We start from the raw sequence: 15903 nt of genomic DNA, 5'->3' as shown, positions 1-15903 counted from the left end.
AGTAGGAAGAAGGATTTAGAACCTGCTACTTCTAGGAGGAACAGGCTGTGAAATCCTTTCAGAAAGACACAACCTTGACACCAGCAGAAGTCAGAAAATATTATAAAATAAAAACTCTAAAGTGCAATCCTTTTAAGTTGTTGAGACCACAAGGAACAGCTGAATAAAATGAGCTGACCCATGTTTTCTTCTTTCTTGGGGCAGGAACCTGCGACCATGGGGGTTTGGTAAATGTGTCTAAGCCATTTGTGGTGCAGCTGAACTGGAGGGGCTTCAGCTACAAGTATGGTGGGTGGGGAAGGGACTCATTTGTGAACACCAGCAATAAGAGTTTGCTCTGGGTGGCTGCTCTGAACACTGATGCCCGAATGATGCAACTCGTCCACTTCCATCCTGCCTATGATGACCTCCTGCTCTACAAGAACCCCACTGATAAGACCCTCTCCCGGCACATTTCTGGCAGTAACTTTGACTACAGCAACTGTGGACAGGGTAGTGGGATGACCCTTTACAATAACTCCCTCTACTACAATTGCTACAATTCTCGGTACATGTGCCGGATGAACCTGGACACCAATGAAGTACAGCGCCAGATCCTGCCTGATGCCGTCTATAACAACCGCTTCTCTTACGCTGCTGTTACCTTCCAGGACATGGACTTTGCTGCTGATGAAGAAGGGCTGTGGGTGCTGTATTCAACTGAAGAAAGTGCCGGCAACATCATCATTGGGAAACTCAATGTTATTACAAATTTTGGTATTGAGCGCACTTGGTTCACCACGCAGTACAAGCCTGGGGTCACCAATGCTTTTATGATCTGTGGTGTACTGTATGCTACCAGACCCGTGAACACACGCAGAGAGGAGATCTTCTACATGTATGACACCAAAACAGGAAAAGAAGGGAAACTGAGCATCATAATGGACAAGATGATGGAGACAGTTCAGAATATTCAATATAACCCCAATGACCACAAGCTCTACATGTACAATGATGGCTACCTGGTTACTTATGATGCCGCTTTTCTGCAGTCCTCAGAGCCCCAGCTTCCCACTGAACATGAGAACTAGGTCTGGTCTGTAGACTAGGACAGTGCTTCTAAACCTTCTCCTGGAAGCAGACTGGCCAGTTGAATTTTCAGGATCACCATAATTGAATATACAAGAGACAGATTTGCATATAGTGAGTCTTTTCTATATGCAAATTTTAGCATGCATATTCATTGTGGTAATCCTGAAAACCTGACTGGCTTGGTGTGCCTCAAGAAGAGGACTGAGAAGCCAGAGAATGGTTCCAAATCATCAGGGATAAGATGATTCAGTCCTGTATTCACTAATCCCATGGCATCTATGGATTTGCAGTTCCAAGTTCTCTAAGGAAGGCAGGAAGCATACATGCATAGGTGCAACTGAGGGAAAAACAGGACTGGATCAGCTGCTTCTTATTTCCCTGGGTTACTAGTAATCCTACCATGTACATTGCTCTGCATTTGTATATTCACTCATTAAGAACATAAGCATCACCATCTAGTAGTTGGAACGAAAGGACAGGACTGGGTGGACTTCTAAATCTATGTCCCAGAAATGGCAAAGAAAGTCCATGGCCACGCATATAATGTCACATTCATTGTTGATTTAATCATGAGTTGATAATGAGTGTGACTGTTGGGCAGTCTAGATGGACCGTTCAGGTCTTTATCTGCCGTTATTAATTATGTCACCATACTGGGATAGTCCATCAAGCCTAGTATCCTGTTTCCAGCAGTGGTCAATCCAGGTCACAAGTACCTGGCAAGATCCAAAAAGATGGAAACAGATTTTATGCTGCTTATTCCAGGAATAAAGCAGTGGGTTTTTCAATGTCCAGCTTAATAATGGTTTATAGACTTTTTTTTTTAACGTGTCCAAACTTTTTTTTAAAAACCCTGTTAAGCTAACTGCTTTTACCATATTCTCTGGCAAGAAATTTCGCAGTTTATTGCATGTTGAGTGACGAAATATTTTCTCCAATTTGTTTTAAATTTACTACTGAGTAGCTTTCTTGCATGCCCCCTAGTCCTTGTATTTTTGGAAAGAGTAAACTAATGACTCATGTGTACTCATTCACAGCATTTTATAATCCTCTATCATATCTCCCCTCAGTCCTTTTTTCTTCAAGCTGAAGAGCCCTAGTCTCTTTAGTCTCTCCATCCCCTTTATCATTTTCATTTCTCTCCTCTGTACCGTTTCTAATTCTGCTATATATTTTTTTGAGGGGCTGCTTTTTGCACCTCCTGCATTGCTGCCAAGTCCAGGCGAGCTTTAACTTTGAAAAGTGACTAAGGGAGAAATATTAGCATGGACTTGTGCTTACTTCTGCTTGGGTGAGCTTTTTCTGATGAAACCAACATGTATAGTTTTAGAAATACAAAACTATCCTGCTTATAATCGAAATAGAAAAACGCCTATATTGTGACCCAAATCGGGAGATAGACGTTTATCTCACAAAAACGAATAAAGCGGTATAATCGAAAGCCGAATTTGGACGTTTTCAACTGCACACCGTCGCGGTTGCGGACAAAGTTGATGGGGGCGTGTCGAAGGCGTGGTGAAGGCGGAACTGGGGCGTGGTTATCGGGCGATCAGAGATGGGCGCCTTTCGCCGATAATGGAAAAAAAATATGCGTTTTTAGCGAGAATTTAGGGCACTTTTCCTGGACCCTGTTTTTCCACGAATAAGGCCCCAAAAAGTGCCCTAAATGACCAGATGACCACTGGAGGGAATCGGGGATGACCTCCCCTGACTCCCCCAGTGGTCACAAACCCCCTCCCACCACAAAATATGCCGTTTCACAACTTTTTATTTTCACCCTCAAATGTCATACCCACCTCCCTGGCAGCAGTATGCAGGTCACTGGAGCAGTTATTAGGGGGTGCAGTGGACTTCAGGCAGGTGGACCCAGGCCCATCCCCCCCACCTATTATACTTGTGCTGGTAAATGGGAGCCCTCCAAACCGCCCCCCAAACCCACTGTACCCACATGTAGGTGCCCCCCTTCACCCCTTAGGGCTTTAGTAATGGTGTAGACTTGTGGGCAGTGGGTTTTGAGGGGGATTTGGGGGGCTCAACACCCAAGGGAAGGGTGCTATGTACCTGGGAGCTGTTTTACCTTGTTTTTTGTTTTTTTTTAAAGTGCCCCCTAGGGTGCCCGGTTGGTGTCCTGGCATGTGAGGGGGACCAGTGCACTACGAATCCTGGCCCCTCCCACGAATAAATGTCTTGGAGTTATTCGTTTTTGAGCTGGGCGCTTTCGGTTTCCATTATCGCTGAAAAACAAAAACGCCCAGCTCAAAAAAATATAAACGTCCATGTTTTTCGAAAATACGCTTCGGTTCACGGACCCGTTCTCGGAGATAAACGCCCATGGAGATAGACGTTTCCGTTCGATTATGCCCCTCTATGTGTATTATTGCAATCTCAACCTTAATCCTACCACAGAATGCCTCCGGCAGGGAAGATTGACAACTTTCCAAGTAGCCCATTCACATTGATAAATATCTTTCGGAAAATTACCTGTAAAATCTATTGCAGATGGAAAGGAAATTTCACTATCATTACAATTTGTGAATTGTACATAAGTCTCATGCTAATAAAACTCTTGTGTAAAATAATATATTTTAGTTAAATTCAGAAAATACATGGATAAAAATGGAATTTATGCAGATAGAAAGGTCAAATCCACTTAAGTGGATTTTCAGTTAGCTAAAATATACATGCAAAGTGAAAAAAAAACATGCTTTCTTGGGGGGGGGGGGCGGTAAGTTAGTCAGGGGAGAAAACTAAACATTTATTTTTAAATTTTCAAACATGTATGTATGTGGGCCTGCCTGAAAGCTCAGGAACCAGTGTTCAAGTTGTGCCACAGGTCTTATTTTGTTGGGGTTGGCCAGCGCTCCCTAGTGGCTGTGAAATAAAGCACCGAACTAATCTATGGTAATGGAACACTGTGGTAATCTGCAGGGCATAGTAACATAGTAGATGATGACAGATAAAGACCTGTATGGTCCATCCAATCTGCCCAACAAGATAAACTCATTGTATTTGATACTTTATATGTATACTGGAAAAAGGGCACATCTGTATTTTGGAGATCAATCAGTTTGGGTTTCTAACCTTTTGATGACTCTTTGGATATACGTATTGAATTACATATCCCTAGACTCCTGATGCAGGCCGATTAGGCTGAAACACAAATCGTGTCGGGTCGTCGCCTATGTTTTTAGAAGAATTTTGAATAAACGTTGATGTGAACACCATCTGTGAGAAGTTTCGTTACTCTACTCCTTCCACTTGGTATACTTTATATGTATCAACTACACTGTATATTGTTCGGATGCAGATCGGCTAGAGTATAACTGAATATGCAAAAAATCTGCTGCCCCAAAATGACAATTAACTGCCTGCAACTAAAGCAGTATGCTGAGCTGCAGGAAAAAAAGGCTTCAAAGAGCTTCCAGATCCTGAATTAATTATGATGATAGAAGAGCGTTGAGACGTCGTGCTGATCTTTCTCTGAAATGTGATACCGAGATCCTGAAGCAGCCGTGCGAAACGCTGGCCATCGTCGGCTCGGCACATGAACAACAGAGAGTGGAGCACAGCACGCAACGCCATCCAGAAGCACCAACTAGAAAGATAAGTGTGGTGCTTATTTATTGCTGTAAATATAGAATATTTTCTAAGAGACTAAAACCTAACCAGCGGGAACTGGAGCACATCACAAGGCTTTTTTGGGCCAATGATGAAGGCAGGGTCTTTTGACCCGTTTTAGCTTCAACAGATTAATTCAGGATCTGGAAGCTCTTTGAGGCCTTTTTTCCTGCAGCTCAGCATATTGCTTTAGTTGCAGGCAGTTAATTGTCATTTTGCGGCAGCAGATTTTTTGCATATTTAGTTATACTTTATATGTATACCTGTCCTTGATTTGTCCTTGCCATTTTCAGGGCACAGACTGTAGACATCTGCCCAGCATTGGCTTTGCTTCCCAATTACCAGTGTTTCCACCCAATCTTCACTAAGCTTCTGTGGATCCACTCCTTCTAAACAGGATTCCTTTGTGTTTATCCCATGCATTTTTGAATTCTGTTGCCATTTTCATCTCCACCACCCTCCACAGGAGAGCGTTCCAAGTATCTACCACCCTCTCCATGAAAAAATACTTCCTGACGTTATTCCTGAGTCTGCCCCCCTTCAACTTCAATTAATGCTCCCATTTTCTACAGCCTTCCTGTCTGCGGAAAAGGTTTGTTTGAGGATTAATACCTTTCAAATATTTGAATGTCTGTATAATATTACCCCTCTTTCTCCTTTCCTCCAGGGTATACATGTTTAGGTCAGTAAATCTCACCTCGTACGTCTTGCAACACAAATCACATACCATTTTTGTAGCTTTTCTTTGCACTGCTTCAAGTCTTTTTACATCCTTAGCAAGATACGGTCTCCAAAACTGAACACAATACTTCAAGTGGGGCCTCACTAACAACTTGTGGAGGGGCATCAACACCTCCTTTCTTCTGCTGGTTATACCCCTCTCAGTGACGATCCTAGGTCGGCTGCCACACCACCCGGGTGCAGCACGACCCCCCCCCCCCCCCAGCGAAATGACACCCCCCCCCCATGTGCATTTTTACCTGCTGGGAGCAGCCGTGCGGCTCTCGGCTCTGCTGGCTCCCTGCTCCCTCTGCCCCGGAACAGGAAGTAACCTGCTCCGGGGCAGAGGGAGCAGGGAACGAGCAGAACTGACAGGTGCGCGGCACCCCCCAGCAGCGTGCACCCGGGTCAGACCGCCCCCACCCCCCCCCTTGGTATGCCGCTGACCCCTCTCAATGCAGCCTAGCAGCCTTCTGCCCACAGCCACCGCCTTGTCACATTGTTTCTTCACCTTCAGATCCTCAGACACGATCACCCCAAGGTCCCTTTCCTGAGTCAAGCTTAATAGTTTCTCCCCATCTATCCGATATGTCTCTTTTGGGTTTCTGCACCCCAAGTGCATCACTCTGCAGAGGATCAATCCAAAACCGCAGTAACATAACTGCATTTTGCTTCTAGGAAGACACAGGGTTACTTGCATGGAGCAGCAGTTGTGATTTTAAACACCTTTTGGGGCAGACTGGATGAGCCATTTAGATCTTTAGCTGTTGAAATTCACTATAATGCTGTCAAGGCAATGCGTACAGCCCCTGGAAGGTAAGGGATTCATAGTAACTATGGAATGTGACAACTAGTGGCTGGATTTAGGGACAAGGATTTTAAGGATTTTTGCTGCAATGACTGGACTGAGATGGATTGAGGGAAAAGAACCCCTGGGCAATTGTAAAAGAAGGTTTATGGTACCAGATACCAGTCCTGTTTCCACCTGAGCTGGAAGTACAAAGGAGCAGGAGGAAACTGCCAGGTCATTAAAAATGTCAACACATATTGGACATGCATAGTTTACATAAGAATTTCTCAAGCTGGTCCTGGAGTACCCCCTAGCCAGTCTGGTTTTCAGGATATCCACAACGAACATGCATGAGATAGATTTGCATGCAGTGCCTTCATTACTTGCAACTGTATCTCTTGCATAATCACTGTGGGTATCCTGCAAATTACACTGGCTAGGGTAAATTGCAGGATCAGCTTGAGAAACACTGCCTTGCACTCTTTTTTAAAAATTATTTAAGTCTGTGTGCATTTTTGTATGCACACAAACCCACCTGATCATCAAGACAAACGTGACGTGCAATTCTATAACTAGACATCTGAAGTTAGACACTAAGGTGGGGCCGTGATTGCCTAACCCTTGACAATCTATCTGAAATCCATGACAAAATCAATACTGCCATTACCACTCTAACCTCCTGGGCTAATGCTTTTAAAATGAAATTAAATAAAGAAAAAATGCAGTGCCTGGTTCTCTGTTCACAATACTCCCCTTATCTCCCGACTACTCTCAACACCCCTGATGTCAAACCCCCCATATCTGACAACTTAAAGATACTGGGAGTAACGATAGACAGCCATTTATCTTTTGATAACCACGCTAAACTCACCACAAAGAAAATGTTTAATATAATGTGGATATTGAAACGAGTGAAGCCTTATCTCCCACTCAACACTTTCCGGAACCGGATACAGTCTACTGTTATTACCCACGCCGACTACTGCAACAGTGTCTTTTTAGGATGCAAAACCCAAATACTGAAGAGACTCCAAACTGTCCAAAACACGGCTGCCAGACTTATTTTTGGCAAATCAAAATTCGAAAGTGCATCACCTCTTCGAGCAAAGCTTCACTGGCTCCCCATCAAAGAAAGAATAAATTTTAAGATCAACACAATGACCCACAAGATCATCCACGGTGAATCCCCTGGCTACATGACTGAATTGATCGACCTCCCTGCTAGAAACAGATCTATTTCTTCACGAACTTATCTTAACCTACACCTTCCCAATTGTAGAGGAATTAAATACAAGACCTACTACGCATCCAGTTTCTCCTTTTTGGGCAGCCAGCTTTGGAACGCTATACCCAGACCAATCTGATTAATAAACGACTTCTTGCCCTTTAGAAAAAGGCTGAAAGCTCATCTCTTTAAGCAAGCCTACCCAAATGCCCCAACCTAATCTCACCATCTTCCACCCCCAATCCTGTTCTGACTTAAATACCAACCTCCCATCCTTCTCTTTTCATCTTTCCTTAATTTTATCCCTCCTTACCCTTTCTGCCAAATTACACTATCCTATCCTGTCTACCCTCTTTTATCCTAGTCATATTTTATATAGCTCAACTTATCATACACTACTAAGCCCAACTTTACATTGTTTTACTACTGTTTTATTAAAATTCTATTAACTTTGTATTTCAAATTACTATCCAGCTTATAATTGAAAAAGAAAAACGCCTATATTGCGACCCAAATCGGGAGATAGACGTTTATCTCACAAAAACGAATAAAGCGGTATAATCGAAAGCCGAATTTGGACGTTTTCAACTGCACTCCGTCGCGGATGTGGACAAAGTTGATGGGTGTGTGTCAAAGGCGTGGTGAAGGCGGAACTGGGGCGTGGTTATCAGCCGATCAGAGATAGGCGCCTTTCGCCGATAATGGAAAAAAAATATGCGTTTTTAGCGAGAATTTAGGGCACTTTTCCTGGACCCTGTTTTTCCACGAATAGGGCACCAAAAAGTGCCCTAAATGACCAGATGACCACTGGAGGGAGTCGGGGATGACCTCCCCTGACTCCCCCAGTGGTCACAAACCCCCTCCCACCACAAAAATATGCCGTTTCACAACTTTTTATGTTCACCCTCAAATGTCATACCCACCTCCCTGGCAGCAGTATGCAAGTCACTGGAGCAGTTATTAGGGGGTGCAGTGGACGTCAGGCAGGTACACCCAGGCCCATCCCCCCCCACCTGTTACACTTGTGCTGGTAAATGTGAGCCCTCCACACCGCCCCCAAACCCACTGTACCCACATGTAGGTGCCCCCCTTCACCCCTTAGGGCTATAGTAATGGTGTAGACTTGTGGGTGGTGGGTTTTGAGGGGGATTTGGGGGGCTCAACACCCAACGGAAGGGTGCTATGCACCTGGGAGCTCTTTTACCTTTTTGTGCCCGGTTGGTGTCCTGGCATGTGAGGGGGACCAGTGCACTACGACTCCTGGCCCCTCTCATGAACAAATGCCTTGGATTTATTCATTTTTGAGCTGGGCCCTTTCATTTTCCATTATCGCCGAAAAACAAAAACGCCCAGCTCACAAATTGTCGAATAAAACATGGACGTCTATTTTTTCCCAAAATATGGTTCGGTCCGCCCCTTCACGGACCCGTTCTCGGAGATAAACGCCCATGGAGATAGACGTTTTCATTCGATTATACCCCTCCATGTAAGCCGCATTGAGCCTGCATTGTGTGGGAAAGCGCGGGGTACAAATGTAATAATAATAATAATAATAAAAACATGCAGCAATGGCTAAGAAACAAAAACCACACAATGAACTAGGACATGTGCAATTGCTTAAAATCAACCTAGCCATCTGACCACTGGAGACAAGTTGATGATTCTTGCAGTACGGGCAGCTGTGCAGCAGGTGGCAGCAGAGATCTTTCATGGCAATAGGGGAGCGGCAGCCCTTCACACACCTTGATCCCTTGAAGTTCTCTGTAGACAGCAAGCTAAATTAGCCATGCAGGTGGGAAACATTATTCATGGCACTAAGACAGACCAGCTCTTTCCGAGCCCAGAAAGAACTAGAAATTTTTCCAGGCGTGCACAAAAGTTCCTGCCTCATCCTTTTCCCGCTGTGGCTCCTCAGTCTTATCTACACAGTTTTGAGCAGCTCCCTTGGGACAGAGGGCAGGTCTGAATATCCTGGCCATCTGCGAAAGATATCTGGGTGCTGGCTGATATTCAGACCGGTACCTGGATAACCAAGATAAAGTTAGGACTGCCTTTTTTGCTGTCCTAACTTTATCCAGGGATTTTGCTGGTTAGAGGACTGAAAATGCCACTAACCGGGTAAGTTCCAGCTCCTCCTTGACTCCGCCTCCAGACTGCCCGGCACTAACCAGATAATGGCTGGCGGTCTGCCCAGATATTCAGTGGTAGTGGCCTGTTCAGTGGGACATAACTGGGTAAGGAGCCTCTCTTTTTCAATATCAGCCCCTTAATGTTTACTTGTACCCATTATGTAAGGGTAAAAAAGCCCCCAGACACACATTGCCATGCAGTAAGAGAACTCTTACTGCATGGCCATGCGGCGGGGAGCCCTTACCGCCACCCACTGAGATGGTGTTAAGGGCTCCCGTGCTAACCCAGTGGTATCTGGACAGCATATAGCAATGCCCAATTACTGCCGGGTTATCTTCAAGCAAGTCATTTCTGGGGGGGGGGGGGGGGGGGGGTTCTTTTTTCCCCGGAAATGGCGCACATTTGGGCCAGGACTACTGCCGGTAGCTGCGTTGGGCTGGCGATAGTCCCAGAAGAGCAAGCGGTAAGCCTGCATTGGGCTTACTGCAGCTCTGTAAAAGGACCCCTGATATTTCAACACAGTTCAAAATGTAATGGAAACTTATTATCAAGAAATAAGTTAAGCTGCTTAGGGTCATAGTATATATACCTTACATTGGAAAATTTAACTAGCATGGAAATTGTAAAAGAAATTGATCCCCAGTCTGGTAAACCAATGGGCACATGAACAAAAATGGCTTCCTTCTCTTTTGATTAGCTCTTGAAACCTTGGGAAACATCTACATCATCAATCCACAGTACAATTTAACTCTAGTACTAAAATATTTCTTCAATACTAGATCACGATCTACCATCAAAGAAAAAACTTCAATTGAAGTTCCCTGTAAATGAGACTTTTGAATCTCCTGATTTTGTGATCCATCCAAACTGTCTGGTGAGACCAAAGAGTCACATGGATTTATTTCAGAAGCAGAATATGGAATATAAATAATACACCTTACTCAAAACTGGCAAAGTTTCTCTAACAAAACCCAAATTTCTATCAAATGATTATTTGACATTTCCAATGCAGATACATCTTCTTTTTTTGGAAAGTTAGTATAAACCTTTAGTTCTTACTCCTTAAAACATTCCCAATTTTGTATGTATTACCAACCAGCTCATTTTCGAAAGAGAAGGACGCCCATCTTCCGACACAAATCGGGAGATGGGCGTCCTTCTCTGAAGGTCGGCCAAATCGGCATAATCGAAAGCCGACTTGGCCCTTCCTCAACTGCTTTCCGTCGCAGGGATGACCAAAGTTCATGGGGGCGTGTCGGCAGTGTACTGAAGGTGGGATGGGGGCGTGGTTAAGAGATGGGCGTCCTCGGCCGATAAGGGAAAAAAGAAGGGTATCCCTGCTGAGCATTTGGCCGACTTTACTTGGTCCAATATTTTTTCACGTCCAAGCCTCGAAAAGGTGCCTGAACTGATCAGATGACCACTGGAGGGAATCGGGGATCACCTCCCCGTACTCCCCCAGTGGTCACCAACCCCCTCTCACCCAAACCCCCCTCCCCAAATTAAATAATATTTTTTTCCAGCCTCTATGCCAGGTTCAAATGTCATACCCAGCTCCCTGACAGCAGTATGCAGGTCCCTGGAGCAGTTTTTAGTGGGTACTGCAGTGCACTTCAGGCAGGCGGACCCAGGCCCATCCCCCCCCTACCTGTTACACTTGTGGTGGTAAATGGGAGCCATCCAAAACCCACCAGAAACCCACTAACTGTACCCACATCTAGGTGCCCCCTTTACCCTTTAAGGGCTATGGTAATGTTGTACAGTTGTGGGTAGTGGGTTTTTTTTTGGGGGGGGGGGGTTGGGGGCTCAGCACCCAAGGTAAGGGAGCTATGCAGCTGGGAGCAATTTGTGAAGTCCACTGCAGTAACATAGTAGATGACGGCAGAAAAAGACCTGCACGGTCCATCTAGTCTGCCCAACAAGATAAACTCATATGTGCTACTTCTTGTGTATACCTTACCTTGATTTGTATCTGCCATTTTTAGGACACAGACCGTAGAAGTCTTGCCCAGAACTAGCCCCACCACCCAAACACCAGCCCCCTAGGGTGCCCGGTTGGTGTCCTGGCATGTGAGGGGGGGGGGGGGATCAGTGCACTACGAATGCTGCCTCCTCCCATGACCAAAAGGCTTGGATTTGGTCGTTTTTGAAATGAGTGTCCTCGGTTTCCATTATTGGCGAAAACCGAGGTCGCCCATCTCTAAGGTCGGCGATCTCAACATTTAGGTCGACCATCTCTAAGGTCGACCTAAATGTTGAGATTTGGCTGTCCCTGACCGTATTATTGAAACGAAAGATGAACGCCCATATTGTTTCGATTATACGGGTTGCCCCGCCTCTTTATGTGGCTGTCCTTAGAGATGGGCGCCCTTAGAGATGGGCACCCCCGTTCGATTATGCCCCTCCAAGTTATCTTTGCCATGGCAGATTGCAATGATTCTGATTCAGAAACTTTCCTAATTTTTCAAACATTTTAGTATATGCTTCAAGAAAATTGTATGTTCAGAAGTTTTCTCAGTCAAAGCATTCACTTAATTATTTGTATCTTTAAACTGCCCAGTCAGAATCTTTCCTAAGTTATGCACTGCAAGCGATACTGATTCCAGTGTTATTACTTTTGGTTTTTACCATCAGTAATGTCTCCAAAGAGGCTTGATTTACAAAGGCTGAAGTTTGTGCTACAGAAGCCACATTGGTGTGGAGATCTATGTTCCCATTGCAGCACTCTCTCCCATCACCTCTGAACCCTTGGCTGGGATCGCCACATATGCTGCATGGAGACCTTTCAAGTTACTCCCCTACTTGCCACAAGAAATCTCCTTGCCATATATATATATATTTTGGAGAGGGCGGGGGAGTCTATTGTTCTTGGTACTCAAGCTGATTTTGAAAGCCATAGAGAATGCCGCCTCTCCCATACCTGGCAGTCTGTCTACTACTACTTCTACTACTATTTAGCATTTCTATAGCGCTACAAGGCATACGCAGCGCTGCACAAACATAGAAGAAAGACAGTCCCTGCTCAAAGAGCTTACAATCTAATAGACAAAAAATAAATAAAGTAAGCAAATCAAATCAATTAATGTGAACGGGAAGGAAGAGAGGAGGGTAGGTGGAGGCGAGTTGTTACAAGTGGTTATGAGTCAAAAGCAATGTTAAAGAGGTGGGCTTTCAGTCTAGATTTAAAGGTGGCCAAGGATGGGGCAAGACGTAGGGGCTCAGGAAGTTTATTCCAGGCGTAGGGTGCAGCGAGACAGAAGGCACGAAGTCTGGAGTTGGCAGTAGTGGAGAAGGGAACAGATAAGAAGGATTTATCCATGGAGCGGAGTGCACAGGAAGGGGTGTAGGGAAGGACGAGTGTGGAGAGATACTGGGGAGCAGCAGAGTGAATACATTTATAGGTTAGTAGAAGAAGTTTGAACAGGATGCGAAAACAGATAGGGAGCCAGTGAAGGGTCTTGAGGAGAGGGGTAGTATGAGTAAAGCGACCCTGGCGGAAGATGAGATGGGCAGCAGAGTTTTGAACCGACTGGAGAGGGGAGAGGTGACTAAGTGGGAGGCCAGCAAGAAGCAGATTGCAGTAGTCTAAACGAGAGGTGACAAGGGTGTGGATGAGGGTTTTGGTAGAGTGCTCAGAAAGAAAGGGACGGATTTTACGGATGTTGTAAAGAAAGAAACGACAAGTCTTGGCGGTCTGCTGGATATGAGCCGAAAAGGAGAGAGAAGAGTCAAAGATGACCCCAAGGTTTCGAGCTGAGGAGACAGGGAGAATGAGAGCGCCATCAACAGAAATAGAAAACGGGGGGAGCGGGGAGGTGGGTTTGGGGGGGAAAATGAGAAGCTCGGTTTTGGTCATATTTAATTTCAGGTGGCGTTGAGACATCCAGGCAGCAATGTCAGACAAGCACGCTGAAACTTTGGTTTGGATGCAAGGTGAGATATCAGGGGTAGAAAGGTAGATTTGGGAGTCATCAGCATACAGATGGTAGGAAAAGCCATGGGATGAGATTAATGAACCAAGGGAAGAAGTGTATATAGAAAAGAGGAGGGGACCAAGAACAGAACCCTGAGGTACGCCGACAGGCAGAGGGATAGAAGTAGAAGAGGATCCACCAGAGTGAACACTAAAGGTGCGGAGGGAGAGGTAGGAAGAGAACTAGGAAAGGACAGAGCCCTGGAATCCAAGTGAGGACAGGGTATCGAGAAGTATGCTGTGATCGACAGTGTCAAAAGCAGCGGAAAGATCAAGAAGAATGAGGATGGAATATTGACCTCTGGATTTAGCCAGTAATAGATCATTGGAGACTTTAGTAAGCGCAGTTTCGGTTGAGTGGAGAGGGCGAAAACCAGATTGTAATGGGTCAAGAATAGCATGTGAGGAGAGAAAATCAAGGCAGCGGCGGTGAACAGCACGCTCAAGTAATTTGGAGAGAAAAGGAAGGAGGGAGATGGGTCGGTAATTAGAGGGACAAGTAGGGTCAAGTGAAGGCTTCTTAAAGAGAGGTGTGACCACAGCATGTTTAAAGGCAGCAGGGACAGTCGCAGTGGAAAGTGAGAGGTTGAGAATGTGACAGATAAAAGGAATAAGAGTAGGAGAGATGGCATTAAGAAGGTGGGTGGGAATGGGATCAGAGGAACAGGTGGTACATTTTGAGGAAGAAAGGAGAAGTGTAGTTTCCTCAATAGTAGTTGCTCTACTGAGGCTCTAGATTAACCCAAGCGACTCTCCACAAAATTGTCCATAGGACCAAGAATGGATAAGGGAACTGACTGTTTTACCCTGCCTCTGGTGTGTCCTTTCTGTTTACCTATCATAAAGGCAATACAAATGAAAGGAAAAGAAGCACTGCTCAGCAAACTAGTAGGTCTGCCATCTTACAACACTCTCAAACCAATCCAATCATCCAATTATGCCTACCTATTCAGGTATGTCTTTTGTACTATTCTGATTATCAATGTTATTTGAATGTTCAAATGTGTTTATTAAGGTGTTTCAGCTGTATTGTGAGGACATCATGAGCTTCTTGTAAGAACATAAGAACAGCCATATTGGGTCAACCCAATGATTCATCTAGCCCTGTATTCTGTTTCCAACAGTGGCCAATCCAGGTCACAATTACCTGACAGAACCCCAAAGAGTAGCAAGGTTCTAGAACCCCCAAAGAGTAGCAACATTCCATGCTACCAATCCTGGAGCAAGCAGTGTTTCCCTACTTCTATCTATGTTATATGAATTTGCTTTCCATGCTGCCTATTATAATGTATTAGCTAGACAAGCTACAGCTTAGATCCTCATGCTTCTCTAAAAAATTAAATGCATTTGTAAATAATGAAAATTGCATTATAAAATAATCATACTTATTGGGCCTGATATTCAGCCAGCGGTGGGTAGTACTTTTGCTGTCTGTGTTAAATCTGGATATTAAATGCCGGGCCATTTCTGGTGACTGGCACTGATGATCCAGGTTTTTTTTTAACCGCTATAAAGTTAACTGGCTATGCAATATTCAGGGATAACCATTAACATTTTTGTGGTTAAAGATAGGAAAGCTACTTTTTGTGGTCCTATTTGACCGCTAAACTTATCCAGTTAGGTGCTGAATATCGGTGCCTAACTGGATACGTCACGCGATGTAGCTGGTAATACCCTAGGCGCTAATCAGCAATATTAAGCAGAGATAACCAGTTACTTCCCACTGAATGTTAGTGGTTAGGTGCTGATATGTTATTTAACCAGTCAGTGGCCGTGTCTGGCTGGTGAAATAGCTTTGCATATCGGGGGGATTGTTTTTAAATGTTATATTTGGTATTGAGCCCTTGGACCCAAGCCAAGGCCTAATTCAGACTGAACCCACACTAGCAAAAGAGGCTAAAAGGCCATGAGGCCCAGCACACACAGGGAAACTAGAGAGCACGACAAAGGAAGGAAAGGTAGAACACTAATACGGGCCACAAGGCCAAACTGGAATCCAAACAACCAGGATGAAAGGAGAAAGGAACAGGAAAAAGTCCACAAAGAAAATACTAGGCTAAAGGTGATTCACACCAGCCAGGCAGCACATGCTGCACTGGTAACACACAAACAAAAGGTCAAAGAAGGCAAGCTTATACAGACCCAAAGAGTAGATACTGCAAGTAAAGAGCTAAAGGCAAACCCACAAGGATAGAGGCAGCACACACTGTGCTGAAAGCACACATAAACAGAAGGTAGACAAGAACCAAGGCAGAAGTGCACAAAGCAGACTAGCAAACAAACAAGTCAAAGAAGGCAAGCCAAAGCTGTGGCAGGATTGATGACAGAATGTCCAACACAAGCAGCAGTGGGGTTAAATTGGGTCCGACATCTAAC

General features: G+C 44.8%; 1 protein-coding gene across 1 annotated transcript in view; it reads left to right on the top strand.

The window, feature by feature from the left end:
• Nucleotides 1-2102, top strand: part of LOC115480723 (olfactomedin-4-like) — a 33695-nt gene extending 31593 nt beyond the window's left edge. The window contains exon 5 of the mRNA XM_030219588.1: nt 205-2102. Coding sequence (XP_030075448.1) covers nt 205-1070 — 866 coding nt within the window. The 3' untranslated portion in view covers nt 1071-2102. The remainder of the gene's footprint in view (nt 1-204) is intronic.
• Nucleotides 2103-15903: the final 13801 nt, after the last annotated feature.

This window comes from Microcaecilia unicolor, chromosome 11 (genome assembly GCF_901765095.1).
Source record: "Microcaecilia unicolor chromosome 11, aMicUni1.1, whole genome shotgun sequence".
Lineage (NCBI taxonomy): Eukaryota > Metazoa > Chordata > Amphibia > Gymnophiona > Siphonopidae > Microcaecilia > Microcaecilia unicolor.
Note: the sequence above shows the minus strand (reverse complement) of the source record. Positions and strands in the feature narration are given on the sequence as shown.